Source organism: Perognathus longimembris, chromosome 2 (genome assembly GCF_023159225.1).
Source record: "Perognathus longimembris pacificus isolate PPM17 chromosome 2, ASM2315922v1, whole genome shotgun sequence".
Taxonomy (NCBI): domain Eukaryota; kingdom Metazoa; phylum Chordata; class Mammalia; order Rodentia; family Heteromyidae; genus Perognathus; species Perognathus longimembris.
The window spans coordinates 71,187,499-71,205,151 of NC_063162.1; the positions used below are offsets into that span (position 1 = coordinate 71,187,499).

Genomic DNA, 17,653 nt, shown 5'->3' on the forward strand with positions numbered 1-17,653 from the left:
ATAGATCTGTTAAGGATGGTCTAAAGGAATGTGAGTTCCTGACTAGCTTCCCGCAACCCAGATATTTTAATCTGAATATTCTGATAATGTGCTAACTATTGAGTGTCCAAATTATTTCAGTTGTATATGTTTTAAGACACATATTTTATGCCATATAAATCTGAACATTCCTTTGCTCAGGATGGTACTGTCTCTTTAAATCTTCTGTTGATGCTGTTATTTTTAATTTTCCACAGTTGCGGTGCTTTAGCTATTTGTAGAACATGTGAATTAGTTCTGTTGGCTAATCAGGTTTCCCTCTCTGTTATTCTTTCTATTTCTCTTAGCTTTGACCCTTGGCTTCTTCATCTTGAGTTATTGATGAGGGGAGGGAAGGTTAAAACTAAATCATCCTGCTTGCTTGGTAATAACTTGATGGAGGAGAGGCCTAGACTTATTATCAGTAATAAGATTTGGGAATAGTTTCTGGCATATAATTATCTGACCCTTGTGAGCCTGAGTGAATGAAATTCATCTCTTGTACAAAAGAGGCCTCAGAACTCATTCACATTTCCTTCATGCCCACCAGAGCCTCAGTTATTGTAGATGTGTTACACTAAAAGTTTGCTTCCTTTTGTAAATATATTGCTGAAGTTAAGCAAAATAAACTGAAAAGTAGGTAAAATAAAAATAGCATGAGTCTGGAGGCATGGCTTCAGTGGTAGAGCACTAAACTAACAACTGCAAGGTCCTGAGTTCAAACGACAATACTGCCAAAAAAAAAAAAATGGAGCCTTATACTCCTGGGTTTCTGTCGTCCATCAGGCAGAGTGAGTTCCCTCTCTCATGCATTCCTTGAGTTGTAGCAGTGGCACTGGATGGTATTTAAACAAACTAATATGGAATCCTGAAGTGTTTTTGCTCACTGAGACTTTATCCTAAGGAAGAGAAGTCCTGAAAGTTTTGTATTCAAGTTTATTGACTGTGCTTAAACTTATAATGAGAGATTGAAATAAACATAAAGCTCAAAAAGGAGATCAGTCAAATCAGTTGTACTTTTCTATAATAAAATATTATGGTGAAAGAAAATTTAAATAATGTGCTATTTGTAGTAAATTGTTATGTTAATAATAGTAACTACATAGAAAAGAAGTCTGGTAAGTGGTATTGCCTATGCAGGAACACTGAGTAATGCCTGTTTTCCTCTTTGAGCTTTTCTCTTTTATAATTTTCCATAGTGTAGCTGTACTTAGAGCAATAGCAACGGCTATAAATATCACTATAGAAAAGAAAAATAAAATTGGATCACTGATAGAACTTTTGAGGATTAGTAACTGAGATTCAAGTTCAGTCTTGTTGAACCTAAAATTTTCTTGTTTATAAAATTGAGTAAATTCACTTTAGAAAGTACAGCACAGAAAGTAGAAAATATTCAGTGTTACCTACCTAAACAAACATTGTGTATGTGAGAGGGGTAGGAAGAGTAGACATATTGAGCTATAGATTGGGATGTTTTATTTCTGTACTACATGTGTATATTTCTACCCCGACTTTACACAATGTAATTTAAACAAATCAGCAAACTTTGCCTGTACCTTTCTGGTAGTAAGTATATCAGTCTGTAGACCACTTACTATTCTCCTAGTTTTCTCCCTTAAAAAAATATGTGGAAGTGATTCTTACCTCATGGGCCATCACAAAAACAAGTTAAGGGCTGGGGAGAGGTTAAATTATGTAATACATTGATGTGTGCCGCTTTCGATCTAATGTGGACTTGGATCAGATTTGCCATTTCAGGTTGTGTACTTATGCTGAAATTTTATTTGAATGGCAATAGAAGTATAACCGTAGATCACTTACTAACAGAGATAAGTTCTGAGAAAAGCATCATGGGTGGTTTTGTCATTGTGTAAACAAAAGAGGGTATACTTGGACAAAGTTCAGTGGCCACAGTATCACCAAACAGTAGAATGTGGAGGGATGAATCAGTGTATATGGACTGTCATTGACCTAAATATTACTATGATGCACAGGACCGCAGACCTTAAGTAGAGCTTCAGAGAATGAGTCGATAGAAACACATCATAGCTACCTTAAAGTTTTGTTTTCATCTTTGTCCTTGAAAATGACTGCTGGAGAATATAACTACTGGTTGCCACATTCAAATTAATGTCTGTCATTTAATTCATAGGATAGATTGTATGTACTCCATCTTCATGTTCGTGTGGCTGATTTAGCCACATTCAAATTGAACAATTTCCTGTGGGATGTATGAAATAACCTAGCATTTGTCTTCCAGATCTGCTCAGTGAAAGAACGGCATGCCAGTGAAATGAGGGATTTGCCAAGTCGCTATGTTGAAATAGGTATGGCTTCCTTACATGTCCTCTGTGAGTACAAACTTGCAACGATCATCCATTTTGACAAGTATCTAAGCCATGTTGTTCTACATCACAGCTCATATCTTGGTACTTTGATAAAGTAGATCCAGAAACCTTTGAAACTTCATTCTGGGAACCTTTGCTTTTAAAACAGAAGCAAAAACAATTGTATTTCTTATTTTCAGACATGAATTTTGTAGTTGTCTTTGAAGTCAAGTAACTGAGTTTGGGTTCTGGTTTTGTCATTGATCATTTGGACTTTTAGGACAGATTTCTTTATGCATTGGTGTTTGCCGTTATACAATGTGAGAAAGAGTGACTTTGTCATAGGGTCGTTGTGAGAGGTGAGAATTGCTGTTCTTACCTGACATAGTACCATCAACTGAGCATTTGAAATACCCATCTTCATCAGTGTTGGCCTGGACCACTGCAGCCGCCTCCTGACTAGTTTGCGCCCCACCCTTCCCCGCTGAATCACTCCCCACTGCAATCAAAACACAGATCTGGGCTGGGGATATGGCCTAGTGGCTAGAGTGCCTGCCTCATATTCATGAGGCCCTGGGTTCAATTCCCCAGCACCACATACACAGAAAATGGCCAGAAGTGGCGCTGTGGCTCAAGTGGCAGAGTGTTAGCCTTGAGCAAAAAGAAGCCAGGGACAGTGCTCAGGCCCTGAGTCCAAGCCCCAGGACTGGCCAAAAAAAAAAAAAAAAAAACACAGATCTGATCGTGGGCTCATCCGTCAGCCTCTCCCATTGTTCTGAGTTGCAGGGGGCAATGTCCTTAGTGTGGGCTCTGAGGTGGCCTCCCTTGTCTATGTCTATGTCTACTACTATTATTAGGATTCTCCTTGGGCTGTGTACTGCGGCCACACTCACTCTTCTCCACCCACCCAGGTTCCTTCTTCCCTTCTGCTTAGAACATTCTCCTCCTTTTTACCTCACTAACTCCTAAGTGTTACTTGGGAATCCCATCTTTCTGCCTGGACAAGCCCTTCATTTAGGCACAGATAACACTGAATCTCCCCATGTTCATGCACTTGGAGAAATCTGGTGGTCATCTGCATTTCTCGGTCTTCCACCAGGCTATCACTTCATTGCAAGCACATAGTGGGTCTGTTTTATGCTCACTGTTTCTGTCACCAGGGTCTGTCGCCATGTTTGTCATGTAGTAGGTGCTATTTATTAAATGAGTTAGTGACTTTGGGAAACAACTATTAGAAGTTTACCAGAGATAATGTACCATTACTCTTAGGGAAAATAAAATGGTTTCGGCATACTATGAGCTGACTGTAAAATACATTTTCCCATTTTGGGAATGGATGGTAAATATAAATTTGATGGATCATTGTAACAAGGCAAAGCTGAAATCAGTGATTGGCTCTACATTAGCTTCATGACCAATACAGTTATAGTATTTAGATCTGGGCTGTTTTATACTTGAAGAGTCAAAATTGATGTTAAAGTTTTCTTTTTTAATCCTTTTTGTAAGTGTATATTAATTGTACAAAGAAGGTTCATTGTGACATTTTCATGTATACATATTATAATGTGTTTTGGTCCCATTAACTACCTCTACCAAATCATATTTCTGATATTTAAAAAACATTTTATATTAAAAATATAGTGTCTTTAATTGAAACCATCAGTTTTTAAAACATCTTGTAAGTTCATACTACCAACATAAATTGGCTTTCAGGAACTAATAAGGTTCTAATGGTGTGTGTATTTTTTCCTTTAGAGAGAGATATGTATGCGCGCGCGCGCGCGCGTGTGTGTGTGTGTGTGTGTGTGTGTGTGTGTGTGTGTGTGTGTGTGTGTTTCAGATGTATCTGTATGGACAAAACAGGCCAAGGGACTGGATGATAAAGAAGACTGGTAACTAGAAGACAGAGGTCATTGTTTCAGTATCTCTCACTTTTCTGGTCACTCTCTTATCTACCAGGAAAAAGAAGAACTCTCAATACCTAGGATCCTCAAAGATAATATTTATGATACAGATAGATTTAAAAAAAACTAGACTTTTAAAAACATAAACATAAAATTACCAGGGAAGTAAAAGAATGTTGTGTTGTCTCCTCTCTAGCTGGTACTTAACTGCACACATTCTCGCTGTTGGTTTGTTCAGTGTGCCTTGCACCTCCCCTCCACTAGTTTGATTCTGGCTCACAGCATGCCTTTCACATGCAAGCCCTAAGCTTCTTCCTCTCTAGATAACAAAGTGAGGGACAAGGAGGTGACCTTGATCTTACTATCACACAGGTAAAGAAGATGCTCTGCCTTTGCAGAACAACCAGAAAGCTTCCAGGGAAGCAAAGTTGTTTGCTGAACTTGTGGTGTCTTGATAAGGTTACTTAACCTTCCTGAGTTCTTCCCATGTGTTAGGTGGAGGTGATAATGCCTACCTCAGAATGGTTGGTTGTGAGAATTAGACATGACAAAGTTATGTGCCCAACCTAGTGCTTAGCACTGTGAGGTGCTTACTCAGTCTGGTAGGTATTACCACTTGCAAGCATCCGTCTCAACTTCGTAAATACTCATAGTAGCCCCTATAGAGACTCTATTAGCCCCACCTGAGCTTTATGACCATGTTATCTAAATGGAGTCCATCTGTCCTGTAATTTATGTGAAAGAGACTATGTGTAGGCATTAATAGTATCACATTACTGGCACTTTACTAATGTAGTCAGCCTGCCCCCCCACACACACACTTTTTTTTAACAGTGTAAACCAGTTTCACAGCAGAGGTTTTGGTAAGAGTTCTTGATTGAGTAGGGTAGAGGAAAGGGATAATGATAAGAGGTCTGGATTATACATTTATAAGCCACTGTCCTTTAATAAACGAACCGAAAGTGTCATTGAGATTGAAAAAGTATACTTACCTGTGCATGTCTTAGAGATGCTTCATTCTTCCTTCCAAATCACAAGAGTAAGACTAGAGCTATTCCCGTCATTTGGATACTGATACTGATGAATGACAAGTCATGATGATAATAATAAACCTCCTGGGCAGTCACCCACTCCTGAAGTGATTCTCTATACATAGGGCTTTTGATTCTCTGCATTGGGTTTTAGATAACATTTCTTCTCCTGTATCATATTGCTATGGGGTAGGTCTCATGGTCCATACCTACTATATCTCCTTTAGCCTCACTTGGATATCTTGTATTTTGCTCAAGACTTCCTAACCTTCTGGTACTTTCTATCAAAGTCTTTCAGAGTCTCTATAGAATTATAGTAGGTGTTGCATTGTCGGTAATGAGCACAGTATTTGTGTCATTTTTCTGGCTGGCTGTCACCACCACAGGTGACTTATATACAAGGAATTAATCACTGACTTCCTTGTTTTCATTTCTTATAGGAATTTTTACCTTTTTACAACTTATTTTTATTTTATTATCTGTAAGTAGTTGAGGCATTGCCATTTAACACAGCAGTTTTATGAACACAATGTGTCTTGAATTTAATTCTTTTAGTTGAGCTAAATAACTGCATAGGAATCTTTGTAGAAGAACAGAGAAGCCAAGGAATCTAGAATCATGCTGTTTTCAGCCTATTGAATGACACTGGGAATACAGTGATCTGGAAATTGAATCTGGGTGCGGAAGAGCTGGGAGAAATTCTCTTAGATCTAAGTATTTCCCTTCATCCTCGTTCAGTGAGTACATGTTTAAATACGTGAGTGTCATGCATTTCCATCCTAGGCTCCCAACAGAAAGGATTGTATCCAGTGGTAGCCTCACTCAAGGTGCTTTTATTTCAGGGTCTGAGTATGTGTAGCTTCTCTTCTGCTAAAGTTTAGCTTGCTCTCTAAAATCTATTGCTTAGTCAATATTTTAGTATGAAAATTTTTTAGACCTAGAAAAGTCAAACATTTTATAGCAAATAATTTTTCTGTATTTCTTCACTCATTCTTCTTCCGGTTGGGTGGGATGTGAAAACTTTGCCACGTAGTGCTAGAACCTTAGATGGTTTGTGTTGGGAATGAAACATAAATTTTCTTCATAGAAAGTAGGATTAGAAATCTGGAATTTGCTGGGCACTGGTGGCTCATGTCTATAATCAGCTACTCAGGAGGCTGAGCTCTGAGGATGACAGTGTGAAGCCAGCTTGGGCAGGAAAAAGCCTGTGAGACTCTTAACCTCCATTTAATCACAGGGGAGAAAAAAACCAGAAGTGTGGCACTGTGGCTCAAGGGGTAGAACACTAGCCTTGAAGAAAATAGGAACTCAGGGACAGCACCTGAGCCCAGAGTTTGAGCCTCAGTACTGGAAAGGGGAAGAGGAAAATCTGGAGCACCTGAAGTAACAAATACATTTTGCCACTTGCATCACAATCCCTGAGCATAATACTAAATACCTTACAATAGTATCATTGGCTCTTCACAGTACCGGTGTGGGTAGGGGCTCTTCTCCCGTCTTCCAGGTGCAGCAGCTGATGTCCAGGGTCAGGTAACCTGCCCAAATGCTCAGCAAGGAAGGCAGCATTTGGACTCAAGGACACCTGTTTTCATAGCTGCTACTCATGACCATGGGATCATACAGTTCTTTCCCAGCATTCCCTCATTCTCATTCTCCCTGGCCCTGGTTCATAGCCAGGTGAACCTGGACAAGGACAGAGCCTTGCTCCAGGCATTCAGATCCAGACTGCTGGGAAAATTCTCTAGAACCCAGAGAACTTAACATACCAGTGCAGTGCCTATTCCACCTGAGCGCTGAACAGATGATTGGAATGCTGTCACTATTTTAATTTTGGTTCAGAGAAGTGACTGAGCAATAGCTGTTGTATTTTTGCTTGGCTTATCCTGAGATTGATGGCCTTTTATTGTTTCTCTTCCACATTGTTAAAGAATCCCTAGAATGGGTTGCCTTGGATAGTTCACCAAGCTATCCAAAAGGGGATCAAACTTAGATTGTGGTTCTTTTCATCTATTTAAAAGATGAGAACCCCTTGCTTGCTGTATTTTGGTCTAAGTTTAGTTGATGTACCAGGTAGTTTTATATTTATAACAAAGTATAATTCTGTTTTGGACCCTGGGCCTTGCAGGTCCATAACCATGTCTTTTATCTAAGCACTGTGTTGTCATTTGCCTGTGAGATGTTTCTCATTGTTGCTATTCCATGAGTGCCAAGTTGAGTTTAGATGATCATATCATCTTTGCCGTGTCATTTAATTGACAGTAGTGTTATCAATATCAATTAGAAAATATAGAACCAAATTGCAAACCAAATTTGCAGTAACTGGTTTCTGCCCTATATGCTGTTGGCTCCTGTCTTGAGTTGAATTTTTCTCTCCAACTTCCTTCCATGTATTAGGTCTTCTCTGTAATATGTTGATGTGATATTTGTGACATTTCTTAACCTTCCTAAGCTTCAGAAATGATGGTGTCACTATGTTGCAAAAAGATATTGAAAGCAAAATAATTAGCAATTGCCTGTCAGCCTACTAATATTTATTTATTGGGAGCTTTTGTAAATACAGCTTTTGTTTTTAGTTGCTCACTGAGATAAAGAGAGAAAAAATGGTGGTTTATTTTAAAATCAGAAGATTCAATTACTGTGTTTCATAAAGTTAGTTGGAAGAAAATTTAGGGGGAGATATAAGTAAGAGTTTACCTAATTGGTATGAAGACATTAAATGCATTTCCTGACTGCATTTTTTTAATAAAATCTCTCTGTATATGACAAAATTAAAAATGGTGATAAAAATATTTCCTTAAATACCATCTCTTTGGAGTCTGATTACACATGTAGTAAGTTAGATTACTTAGTTGTGAATGATTGGAGGATGAACCTTTTATTTAAATAAAGTTTTGATTTTTCTCTTGGCCATCAAATGGATTAGGGGTTTTCAAATACCCTTTTGTTTTGTGTTTAAATGAAGTGAAGGTATTTTCTCCTGCCTTGTCCATACTTCTGTAAACATCCCTGCCTCAGTTTCCTCCTCATACATGTCTCCCTACAATCTACACGTTCCTGCCTTGCTCTGTGTCTTACTTTATGTCTACCCCTACTTTTGCATGTGGCCTGTGGATCTGACACACAGTTCCCCAACTTAATCTCTTTGTTTCCAGAGGAATGTCCTATGTGTATTCTGCCCTTGGTTTCTCTTCATCTCATCGAATTGTTGATAAGGCCCGAAGGTTCTTTTTTATTTCAATCACATGATACTCACTCTGATGCTGGTAATGTGTATTATTGTGCAGCACTACTGATAGACTTTGACTCTAATCCTAAGCACAATGCCCAGAGAAATCCACAGTTATCTTGAAACACTGGTACGCTAATGATGTTTTATCATTGAAGGACACAAGGAACATGGTAGCATTGGCTGCATACGTTTTCCTCACTTAACAAACAGTGGAACAAGTAGACCAGGGAAAAACCTGCAGACAGCATTTATAGCAAAGCTCAGTGGGAGTCTGGGTGGGGAAAAAATTGGTGGGCGGGCAATGTACTACTTGAGCAACTCCTCAGCCTTTTTTTTTTTTTTTTTTTTCATTATTTTTTCAGATAGAGTCTCCTGTTTTTGCTCTCATGGACCTTGGGCTGCCGTCTTCCTGCCAATGCCTCCTAGATATCTAGCTGGGATTATAGGCATAGACCACTATAACTAACTTGTTTTTTTAGATAAAGTCTTAAAGTCTCATTCTTTAGCTTTTTGCTTCGGCTAACCTTGAACCATACATGGTCTTACTGATTTCCATCTCCCAAGCAGCTGGATTTACAAGAGTAAGCCACTACATCTAGCCCCTAAAACTGAGTCTCTTAAAACAGTAATTGTTTCCATTTTATATCAAGGCACTGAAATCACGCCACTAAAGTTTTTGTCAGATGTTTGGGATCCAGTACGATTAAGTCCACATATTTCTTAATGGAGTATTTCTTCTAAATTGTAAGTATTTTTTAAAAGCTTACTATTTTTCTCTGACCTTTATTTCACTTAAGAAATATGATGTTTAGGTCAGGCATAGTAACTCACATTTGTGATTCCCAACGATGTAGGAAGCAAAAGTAGGACATTGTAGTCTTAGTCTGGCCCCAGTCTTTTTTAACTTTAAGTCCTATTTTTTTTTTTTTTTTTTTTGCCAGTCCTGGGCCTTGAACTAAGGTTCTGAGCACTGTCCCTGGCTTCTTTCTGCTCAAGGTTAGCACTCTGCCACTTGAGCCACAGTGCCACTTCTGTCCTTTTCTATATATGTAGTGCTGAGGAATCGAACCCAGGGCTTCATATATATGATGCAAGCACTCTTGCCACTAGGCCATATTCCCAGCCCCAAGACCTTTAAATGAAATATATAATATAAAAATTATGCCTCTATCAGAAAGAATGACATTGCCTCATTCGTAAGGAAATGGAGGGACTTGAAAAAAATTATACTAAGTGAAGTGAGCCAGACCCAAAGAAACATGGGCTCTGTAGTTTCCCTCATAGGGAATATTAGTACAGGTTTAGGCTAGTCACAACAGAAGATCACAAGAACCCGGTAGCTATGCCCTTATGAACATATAAGGTGATGCTAAGTGAAATGAACTCCCATGTTATGGAAACGAGTGTTATAGCACTGTTGTAATTACTTTCAACATGCCATGTGAAACTGTAGCTTTTTGTTGTTGTTGATAATCCTCTTGTATCCCCTTCCTGTGGTTGTCCCCGCGCTATCACTGAATTTCATCTGAGTACCCTGGATACCGTATATACTGGTATTAGAACTAGAGAAGGGAAAGGGAATATCAAAATTGAGAGACACAGGATAAAAAGACAAATCACTCCAAAATCAATACTTACAAAACCATTTGGTGTAAAGTAACTGAACAATTCATGGGGGGAGGGGTGAAATGAGGGAGGAGGTAACAAATTGTACAAGAAATGTACCCACTGCCTTACGTATGAAACTGTAACCCTTCTGTACATCACTTTGACAATAAATAAATAATTATTCAGAAAAAAGTAGTGTTTTACAACCACCCATAGCATTCCTTTTTAACCTTTGCACCACTGTAATGCCCAGTTGTGAAAAGCTCAGGCATTGGAAAGAATTAGTCTTACTTATTAGTAATAGTTTATGTTGGTTTTTGTTTTTCAAAGTATCTTCAATATGATTTAGTTGCATCATTTTACAACTACGTGAGCACGTGTCATACTTATTGCTATTGCAGGTGGATTTACTTTTATTTGTGATAGAATTTTTGAAGTGTGAGTTTCCTATACTGATTACTGTGAAACCCAGTGGGTGTGTGACTACACCTTCTTGATGTTAGCAGTCTTTTAATTGGGATACAGTATAGCATTGATGGGGTGCATTGTGATGGTTCCATGCCTGTATACAAGGTGTGGTAATCATCAAAGTGATTTACTTCTCCATCTCCTTTTAAAATGGATCCATCTAGCATGCCCCCTTGATGTAGACTGCTTGTTGTATGCTATTTTTGCTCCTTTTAATTGTGACTCTCCTTCCCTTTGCTTGCAGTGTCTCAGTTTGAAACAGAATTCTACATTAGTGGACTTGCACCTCTCTGTGACCAGCTTGTTGTACTCTCCTATGTAAAGGAAATTGCAGAAAAAACGGTAATTATTTTCTACCCAAGTACTAAGGCAGGTAGGGTTCTCTTTTTAGTGTTATACTCAGATCATGCTTCAGCTTCAGAGGAGTCCACTGTGATCTGTATGGCACTTTGGACCTATAAAATAAGACTGGCATGAATTGCCCCATAGACCTATCATATTTGCCTTTAGAAGCTCCACTCATTGCTTTCCTGTGTTCCTTTAGCTGAACAAGAAAGATAGTCATTCCCCCACACACACACTTTTTTTTTCACTGTCCTTTCAGTCTTTTCATTGAAAGGAATGAAGGATTCCTCTTGCTGAAAGGCTAAGAAATGAAGCTGACACTATTCATTAGCAGAAATGACAGCAGTGATTGGCTGCAACAGCTCGGGTCCCTGTGGTCAGATGGAACATGGAAAGGGCAGCTCATTATTACTTGTGGTCCAGGCACTTCTGTTTACTTCCCAGTGGCTTGATGATTGCTTCAAGAGGGGTTGTTGCTAACTCTCAGCCATCAATGCAGATGATAGCACAGTGAAATGTGTGGCTAGTAGGAAGCATCCGACAATTAAATTTTGCTATAATGACATTGGGAAGAAGTTTGCCATTCAGATCTATGAAGCAACATCCACACCCAGTGTCCCTTTGAAGCTTGGGGCAACCCTCTTCCCAGCTCATTTCATTGCTAGAGTCCAGGGGTCCTACCAGGAAGGGTATAGGGGCAGCTTCAAGGCACAGACACAGAGAGCTTATTATGAAGGGCTTGCTTCCTCCTGGATGCTGTATATAAAAGTAATTGCAATTGATTCTCTAGCCCTTTATAGTAAGTAGACAAGTGTGCTCTCCTTGTTTTATCTTCTCCTCCCCCTCCCCAAAGGAAAGGAGTGAAATGGGGAGAGAATCCCTGGGAGCCCTTGTTTTGAAGTGGTAGCTACACTGGAGCATTTCTCTGAGAGAGCACTTGCATTAGGAAGCCATCACTATAGTAACTAAAGCTCTGGGTACCCATGTTGCTAGGCAATGAAATGCCGCAGACTTAAGTGAACACTCAGACCTCCTAAAATCAATAGGGTTGGCTTCTAGCCCTATTGCAGGACATCAGTTTATTATTATTTTATTTATTTTTTGAAAATAAAGAAAAGCAGTAGCTCCTGAGGGAGTAACTACAATGCTTTTTGATGAGGAATGCAGGAAGATTGAGAATGTGATCAAAAGAAATAAGGAAAGAAGCAGTACATTGAAAAAGTGGAAGCCTAATAACAACTGATCAGGGGGGAAAAGGAAGGAAGAAATCCTTTGTTAATAAAAGAGAATATTGGAAAGGAATACAAACCAAGTAAAGGTCAACCTCATAGGACAAATTAGAAAATGGAATCTTTCCAGAAAAAGCCAGGGTATTGGAGATGACTTAAAATAAGTATTGGTATATGTGTATCATTTGATACCATGCCAAGAGTATACCTTTGATTCTTAAGTCAAACTAATAAAATTAATTACGAAGAGTAATGAGGTCAACTTTGGGCCGTCTTCTTTCTTGCTTCTCTTTTCTCATTAAAAAGATGTTTAACCCGTATGAACTAAATTGTGTCACTCAGTGTTATATCCAAAACATGATGCCTTTGTTGTTACATTATGTATGGTTTCTATTGTTACTATTATGTTTGTGTTTAGTAACTGTATTCTTCCAGACAGCTAACATTCTCTGACTACTAAGCCATTCCCTTTTTAAGTATTTTCTTTTGCTTTCCCTCATCGATAAAGCACCTACATGTTAAGAATTGTGTCTAGGTGCTGCAGATCACAGAGCACAAAAACCAAATTTCTGCTCATGAGAAGTTCACAGTTAAGAGAATATTGAAGCAGTGTTGGGGACATGAGCTGGAAAAGGAGATGAGTCACATTGCTGATAACTTGCTTTACTTGTACAAAGGAGAATTTTTTTTCCTATGCTGAGGATTGAACCTCTGAATCCAGGACTACTGGTATGCTCTGTACTCACTTTACCACTCAGCTCTTTCCCAGCCCTGAAGCAGTGTTTTATATGGTCTTGTGAGGTCATTTCAATTTTATTTTGTTTGAACTTCTTTTTCTACTTTGCTATTCTGATTTTGATTTTGTAATCATTTTTCCTTTGAGAAATTCACATAGCTAGATCTCAGTTTTATTCTTCTTATCAGTGTCTTCTTCGTACCAGTATCAAAGTTCTTTAGGTGTTCCTAGTTTGCATAAGTGATTTCAAGTGTAGGTCTTAGGTCTATAATACCAAATATTAAAAAGCATAAACTTGAAAATAGAATAGAATAGACTTGATCTGCAAATCCAAGGTCTGCTATTAGTCTCAGTTTTTTCACAGCCTTACCACAGTCTGATTCACCCTTACTCTTAGTTGACTTTTTGATCATCAGTTGCTTTACCTCTAAAATTAAGAAGAGTAACACTTGACTTTATAGGAATCATTTAAGAACTCAGCCAGAGTAATTAGCACATAGTTACCTGCTTGGTTTGTTAAACTGTCACAGGTCCTAGCAGGTGTTGGCTCATACCTCTTCTGGCTTGATCTACAGCTTCCATGTCAAAACCTGTCCATACCAGCTGTGTGTGACTGCTTAAAAGTTCACCTAACTAAAATCAAATAATATAAAAGATGGAGTTTCACTGTCTCAATAACCACGTTTCTTATGTTTGACAGTCACCTGTGACTGGTGTCTGCCATGTTGGGACCTCAGACATCTGCCAGAGTGACTCTTAATCTGGCTTTTCAGTATTCCTGGGAAATGTACTAGTACCAGCAGTGATGTCGATAATGACACAGGCTGAGATTATTTTACTGTCCCTCACAGTTGTGTAGACAAAATATATAAAAATTCTCTGGATTGCTATTGGGCTACCATTCTCCTGACACTGTGCCCAAATGATAGGGTCCTATTTATCTTACATAAAAGATCAGGAAAATAAGACAGAGCTGGGGGACCAGCTGTTAGAAGGGCTTCTCTGTGCCAACAAGTGTGATAATTTGAGTTAATCTATGTAAATTATGGAGATGTAATTTAGATGAGTCTTCTGTCTTTTTCCCCCTAGGAAAGAGAGTATTGTGCCAGACCTAGACTGGACATCATCCAGCCGCTTTCCGAGACCTGTGAGGAGATATCATCTGATGCTCTGACAGTCAGAGGCTTTCAGGAGAATGAATGTAGGGATTACCATCTAGGTGAGACATATCAGAGAGCTGGCTCCTGTGATTTCCTAGATTGGTACTCTTTTCCCTTCTACTCAGACCTTCCAAGAGGGAATTGAAATGGAGGTGCTGAAAAGACCTTAGAGAATATCTGAACAGGCCCAGAAATTTTGCAAAAAAAAAAGTCCTGATGGAACCAGAGCTGAGATGAGAATGAGATAAGAAATAGGCTCTTCCTTCTTTGGTTTACGTTCCTGTTGTCCTAACTATTTAAGTGACATGTAACTTGAGGACAAGCTTCAAAGCTTCATGACACTGTGCTTGTCGTATCACCCCCAACTTTATATCTCCAGAAGGTTTGCTACTTTGGGGTGATAGAGTTGCCTATCTAGTACTAACCAACTGCTTAAAACTGGGAGGAGTCCTGCCAAATCACCAGGCCTTAGATGAATATTTATTAAGTGAATATCTTGGTTTCTGACTTCTCAGAAACAAAAGAGAATCATTGTTATTGAGTCATGCCAAGGAATCTGAATGTCCTCAGATCCCTGTAAAATATATTGAGGAAAATGGAGCAGGTAACCTTTTTAGAGGCTCTTCCTTACTTTAGAAACAATTGTCTTTTTTTCTTCCAGGACATTTTAAGTTGTTATTTTGGCCAGAGTAGTGAGGGAGAAATATTCTGTGTGTTTGATCCTTCTGATATGAGGCCCATCATCATTGCAAATGTGTGAGAGTATATTTGGACTTGACAGAAGTGAAAGTTGTAAAAGTTCACAACTGAAAGCATCCAGTCTGGGAACTTGTTCAGAGCAAACTGTGCTGCACAATTAGAAGCCCTTCAGAACAGGTTTTGTAATGGGATTCAGTGGGAAACCCTCACTATTAGCACTGTACCCAGCATGCTGAGATGACAGATCTCATCCCCAGGGCTCAGGTGGCTGTCATTTATGCTTTATATGACCTTGACCTTGAGGAGAGGGAAACATTTATCACTGTGTGAGGTAATTGTTCTGTAAAAGTAGAGCGGTAATGTAGATGGCCATAAATAAAGTTTATATGCAGTAGATGAATTCCGACATGTAATAGACATGAGAAATTCTGGACACTTTTTTACCTGAAGTAATAATGTTAATGTGTTAAACAGAATTTTAAACTAAACCATCCTATTTTTTGTTTGTTTTATATAGTATTTTCTTCATCTCAATCTCCCTTTTTTCCCCATTCTTTCCCTCTCGTTTTCTTCCTTTTCAGGTGATTTTGCACTTAAATATGTTTAAAGACACTGAAATATATTCTGTCATATTCTACCCTATCTTCCTCCTTCCTTCTAGCAGAGTCAAGTACACTTGATTGCAAAGGTAGTTGTCACTCACTCAGAAATAGGAAAGCTCACCAGGTCCTGTGAAAGCATTACCATGTTCGTCATCTGAAGTCACTCAAGTGGCCCTCTCTCCTCTCCCTGCAGTGTACTCTGAAGGAGAATCACTCTTCTATATTGTGAGTCCAAGAGACGTTGTAGTGGCCAAGGAACGAGACCAAGACGATCATATTGACTGGCTTCTTGAGAAGAAGAAATATGAAGTACTTTGATTTTAGATTCTTGAAAGTATTGTCCTTGATATAATAGAGAAGATAAAAGATCTTTGTATTATATCTTTTATATAGTTGAATTAAAGTGCTGCAAGCCAAAAACATGTAGGAAACGAGTTACTTTCCACTGTCTATGTCAGAAATTCAGAAACAAAGACTACAAGAGGTTGGCTGTTAAGTGGGGAGGGTTGATGGGAGAAGGAGGGAGAGGATAAGATCTGGCCTACTAAAGTTGTTGGGTACTTTTTTTGTAAAGGAAATGAAAGTAGAACCAGTACTTTAGAGCGTCTATTCTGGCTATTTAACTGAAACACAGAGCTAGCCGCAGCTCTGTACTGTTAAAGTGGTTTGAACTAGTTGTTGGAAAGAATGATGTTGTCATCAAGGAGTCAAGGTGCAGAAAAATAGCAATAGGGAACGCTCGAACATGACTCCTTAGGGGGGAAAACAAAACATTTTTCAATTCTTATTATAGATGGGCAGTGATGGCTAGGCCTTTTTTTTTTTTCCTTCTCTAAGTTTGTAATTACGTGAAAGGATTTTATTTAATTTATATACTATTTAGAGTCAAGTATTTGTACATGATTCATGGCCCAGTTAATACAGTGTTACTTTAGATCAAGTAATTTCTTAAATAAATAAATGATTTATGTATGTATGGTAAGCTAATACTTGTAAACTTTCTAAAATAAAAATTAGATTTTCAAAAGCCTACTTGTAGATATACAGGAATATATGCATAAAATTTACTTTTATTCAAAAAGAAAGGAAAATGCCCCTTATCAAGTAGTAACAGATTTAAAACAACAGAAGCCTTGTTTTTTTATTAAAATCTTAAGAGATTTTTGTCTTATTTTGATTTGTCTATGAAATGTGATTCCAGTATTCTAATGTGTAAATTCACATGGAAATAGAAAAAGTGTTCATTTTTAGATGCCTGCATCTATTTTAATTTAGTGGAGCTTTTTGAACCAATGTTGGATCTTCCAGAGCTTCGAGCAGAAGCCACAGGAAGGGAATAGTTACATTTAGTCCATGAAAATAGTAGTCCAGAAAATAAAACTCATGTAGTCCAGGAAATAAAAATACCATCAACATGGTGCTTATAACTACAGTAATTTTCTCTCTAACTCTTCCCCTTTCATAGGAAGCCTTGATGGCAGCTGAAATTAGCCAAAGGAACATTAAAAGACATAAGATGCTGGTAAGTATGCAGTTTCAATATTTAAGGTTATCTTTAACTAAGTTATAACTAAGGCTGAAAGTAATTTGGAAAGAGCAGACTCTTCTCTCTTCAGAGAAACTTACTTGAGACTAATTCTCTTACCTGTCAGGTCAAAGTATTTCTCTTTACTGAATCAGCTTCTGCTTGTAAGCAAGATAATTTTATACCTGCTAGGAGGTAGTTGTAGGTAATTTGGAAACTATATTTGTGAAATATACTTTAAATATAGAACTTGCTAGTTATATATATGGAAGTTGTTTTTTTTTTTAAATCACAGGTAAAATCACATTACCTCAACACTTATCAAAAGAGGGTTTTCTTAAAACTAGATTGCTTTGGTGTCTTCGTAATAACTAACTCAGTTGATTTTGTTATGGAGACTAACCTAGGACATCAAATACATTTTTTTTACATTCTGGGTTCTGGAAAAATGCAGCAGCAAAGAGCCCATTTCATTGCTAACTGTGGCGGTGACTGTTTAGGTGGAGAGCAGACAAGAAATCCTTTCTGCTGAGTACGAGGGGCCCTCAAGGCCAGCTTCCCATGACTTAGATGAAAGCTAGAAACTATTTGAGTTGGAGCACAAACTCTTTCATCCCACTACTTCACTATCTTGAACTTCTCTGTAAAACTCCATGTTGGAAATACAAAGAAAAGGAGCTCGGTGCCAACTGGGCCAGAGAGAGGCCAACTGAGGTGAAGACCAGATCCATGACGGGGCACCTGGTGGTCAGGTAGAAACTGATTAGCCCTG

At 38.4% G+C, this 17,653-nt stretch overlaps 1 protein-coding gene across 1 annotated transcript in view; it reads left to right on the top strand.

The window, feature by feature from the left end:
- The window catches only part of Vps41 (VPS41 subunit of HOPS complex), a 153,276-nt gene that overhangs the window by 96,956 nt on the left and 38,667 nt on the right, over positions 1–17,653 (top strand). Inside the window, exons 10-14 of the mRNA XM_048339444.1 lie at positions 2,279–2,345; positions 10,830–10,927; positions 13,985–14,114; positions 15,550–15,665; positions 16,822–16,878. Coding sequence (XP_048195401.1) covers positions 2,279–2,345; positions 10,830–10,927; positions 13,985–14,114; positions 15,550–15,665; positions 16,822–16,878 — 468 coding nt within the window. The remainder of the gene's footprint in view (positions 1–2,278; positions 2,346–10,829; positions 10,928–13,984; positions 14,115–15,549; positions 15,666–16,821; positions 16,879–17,653) is intronic.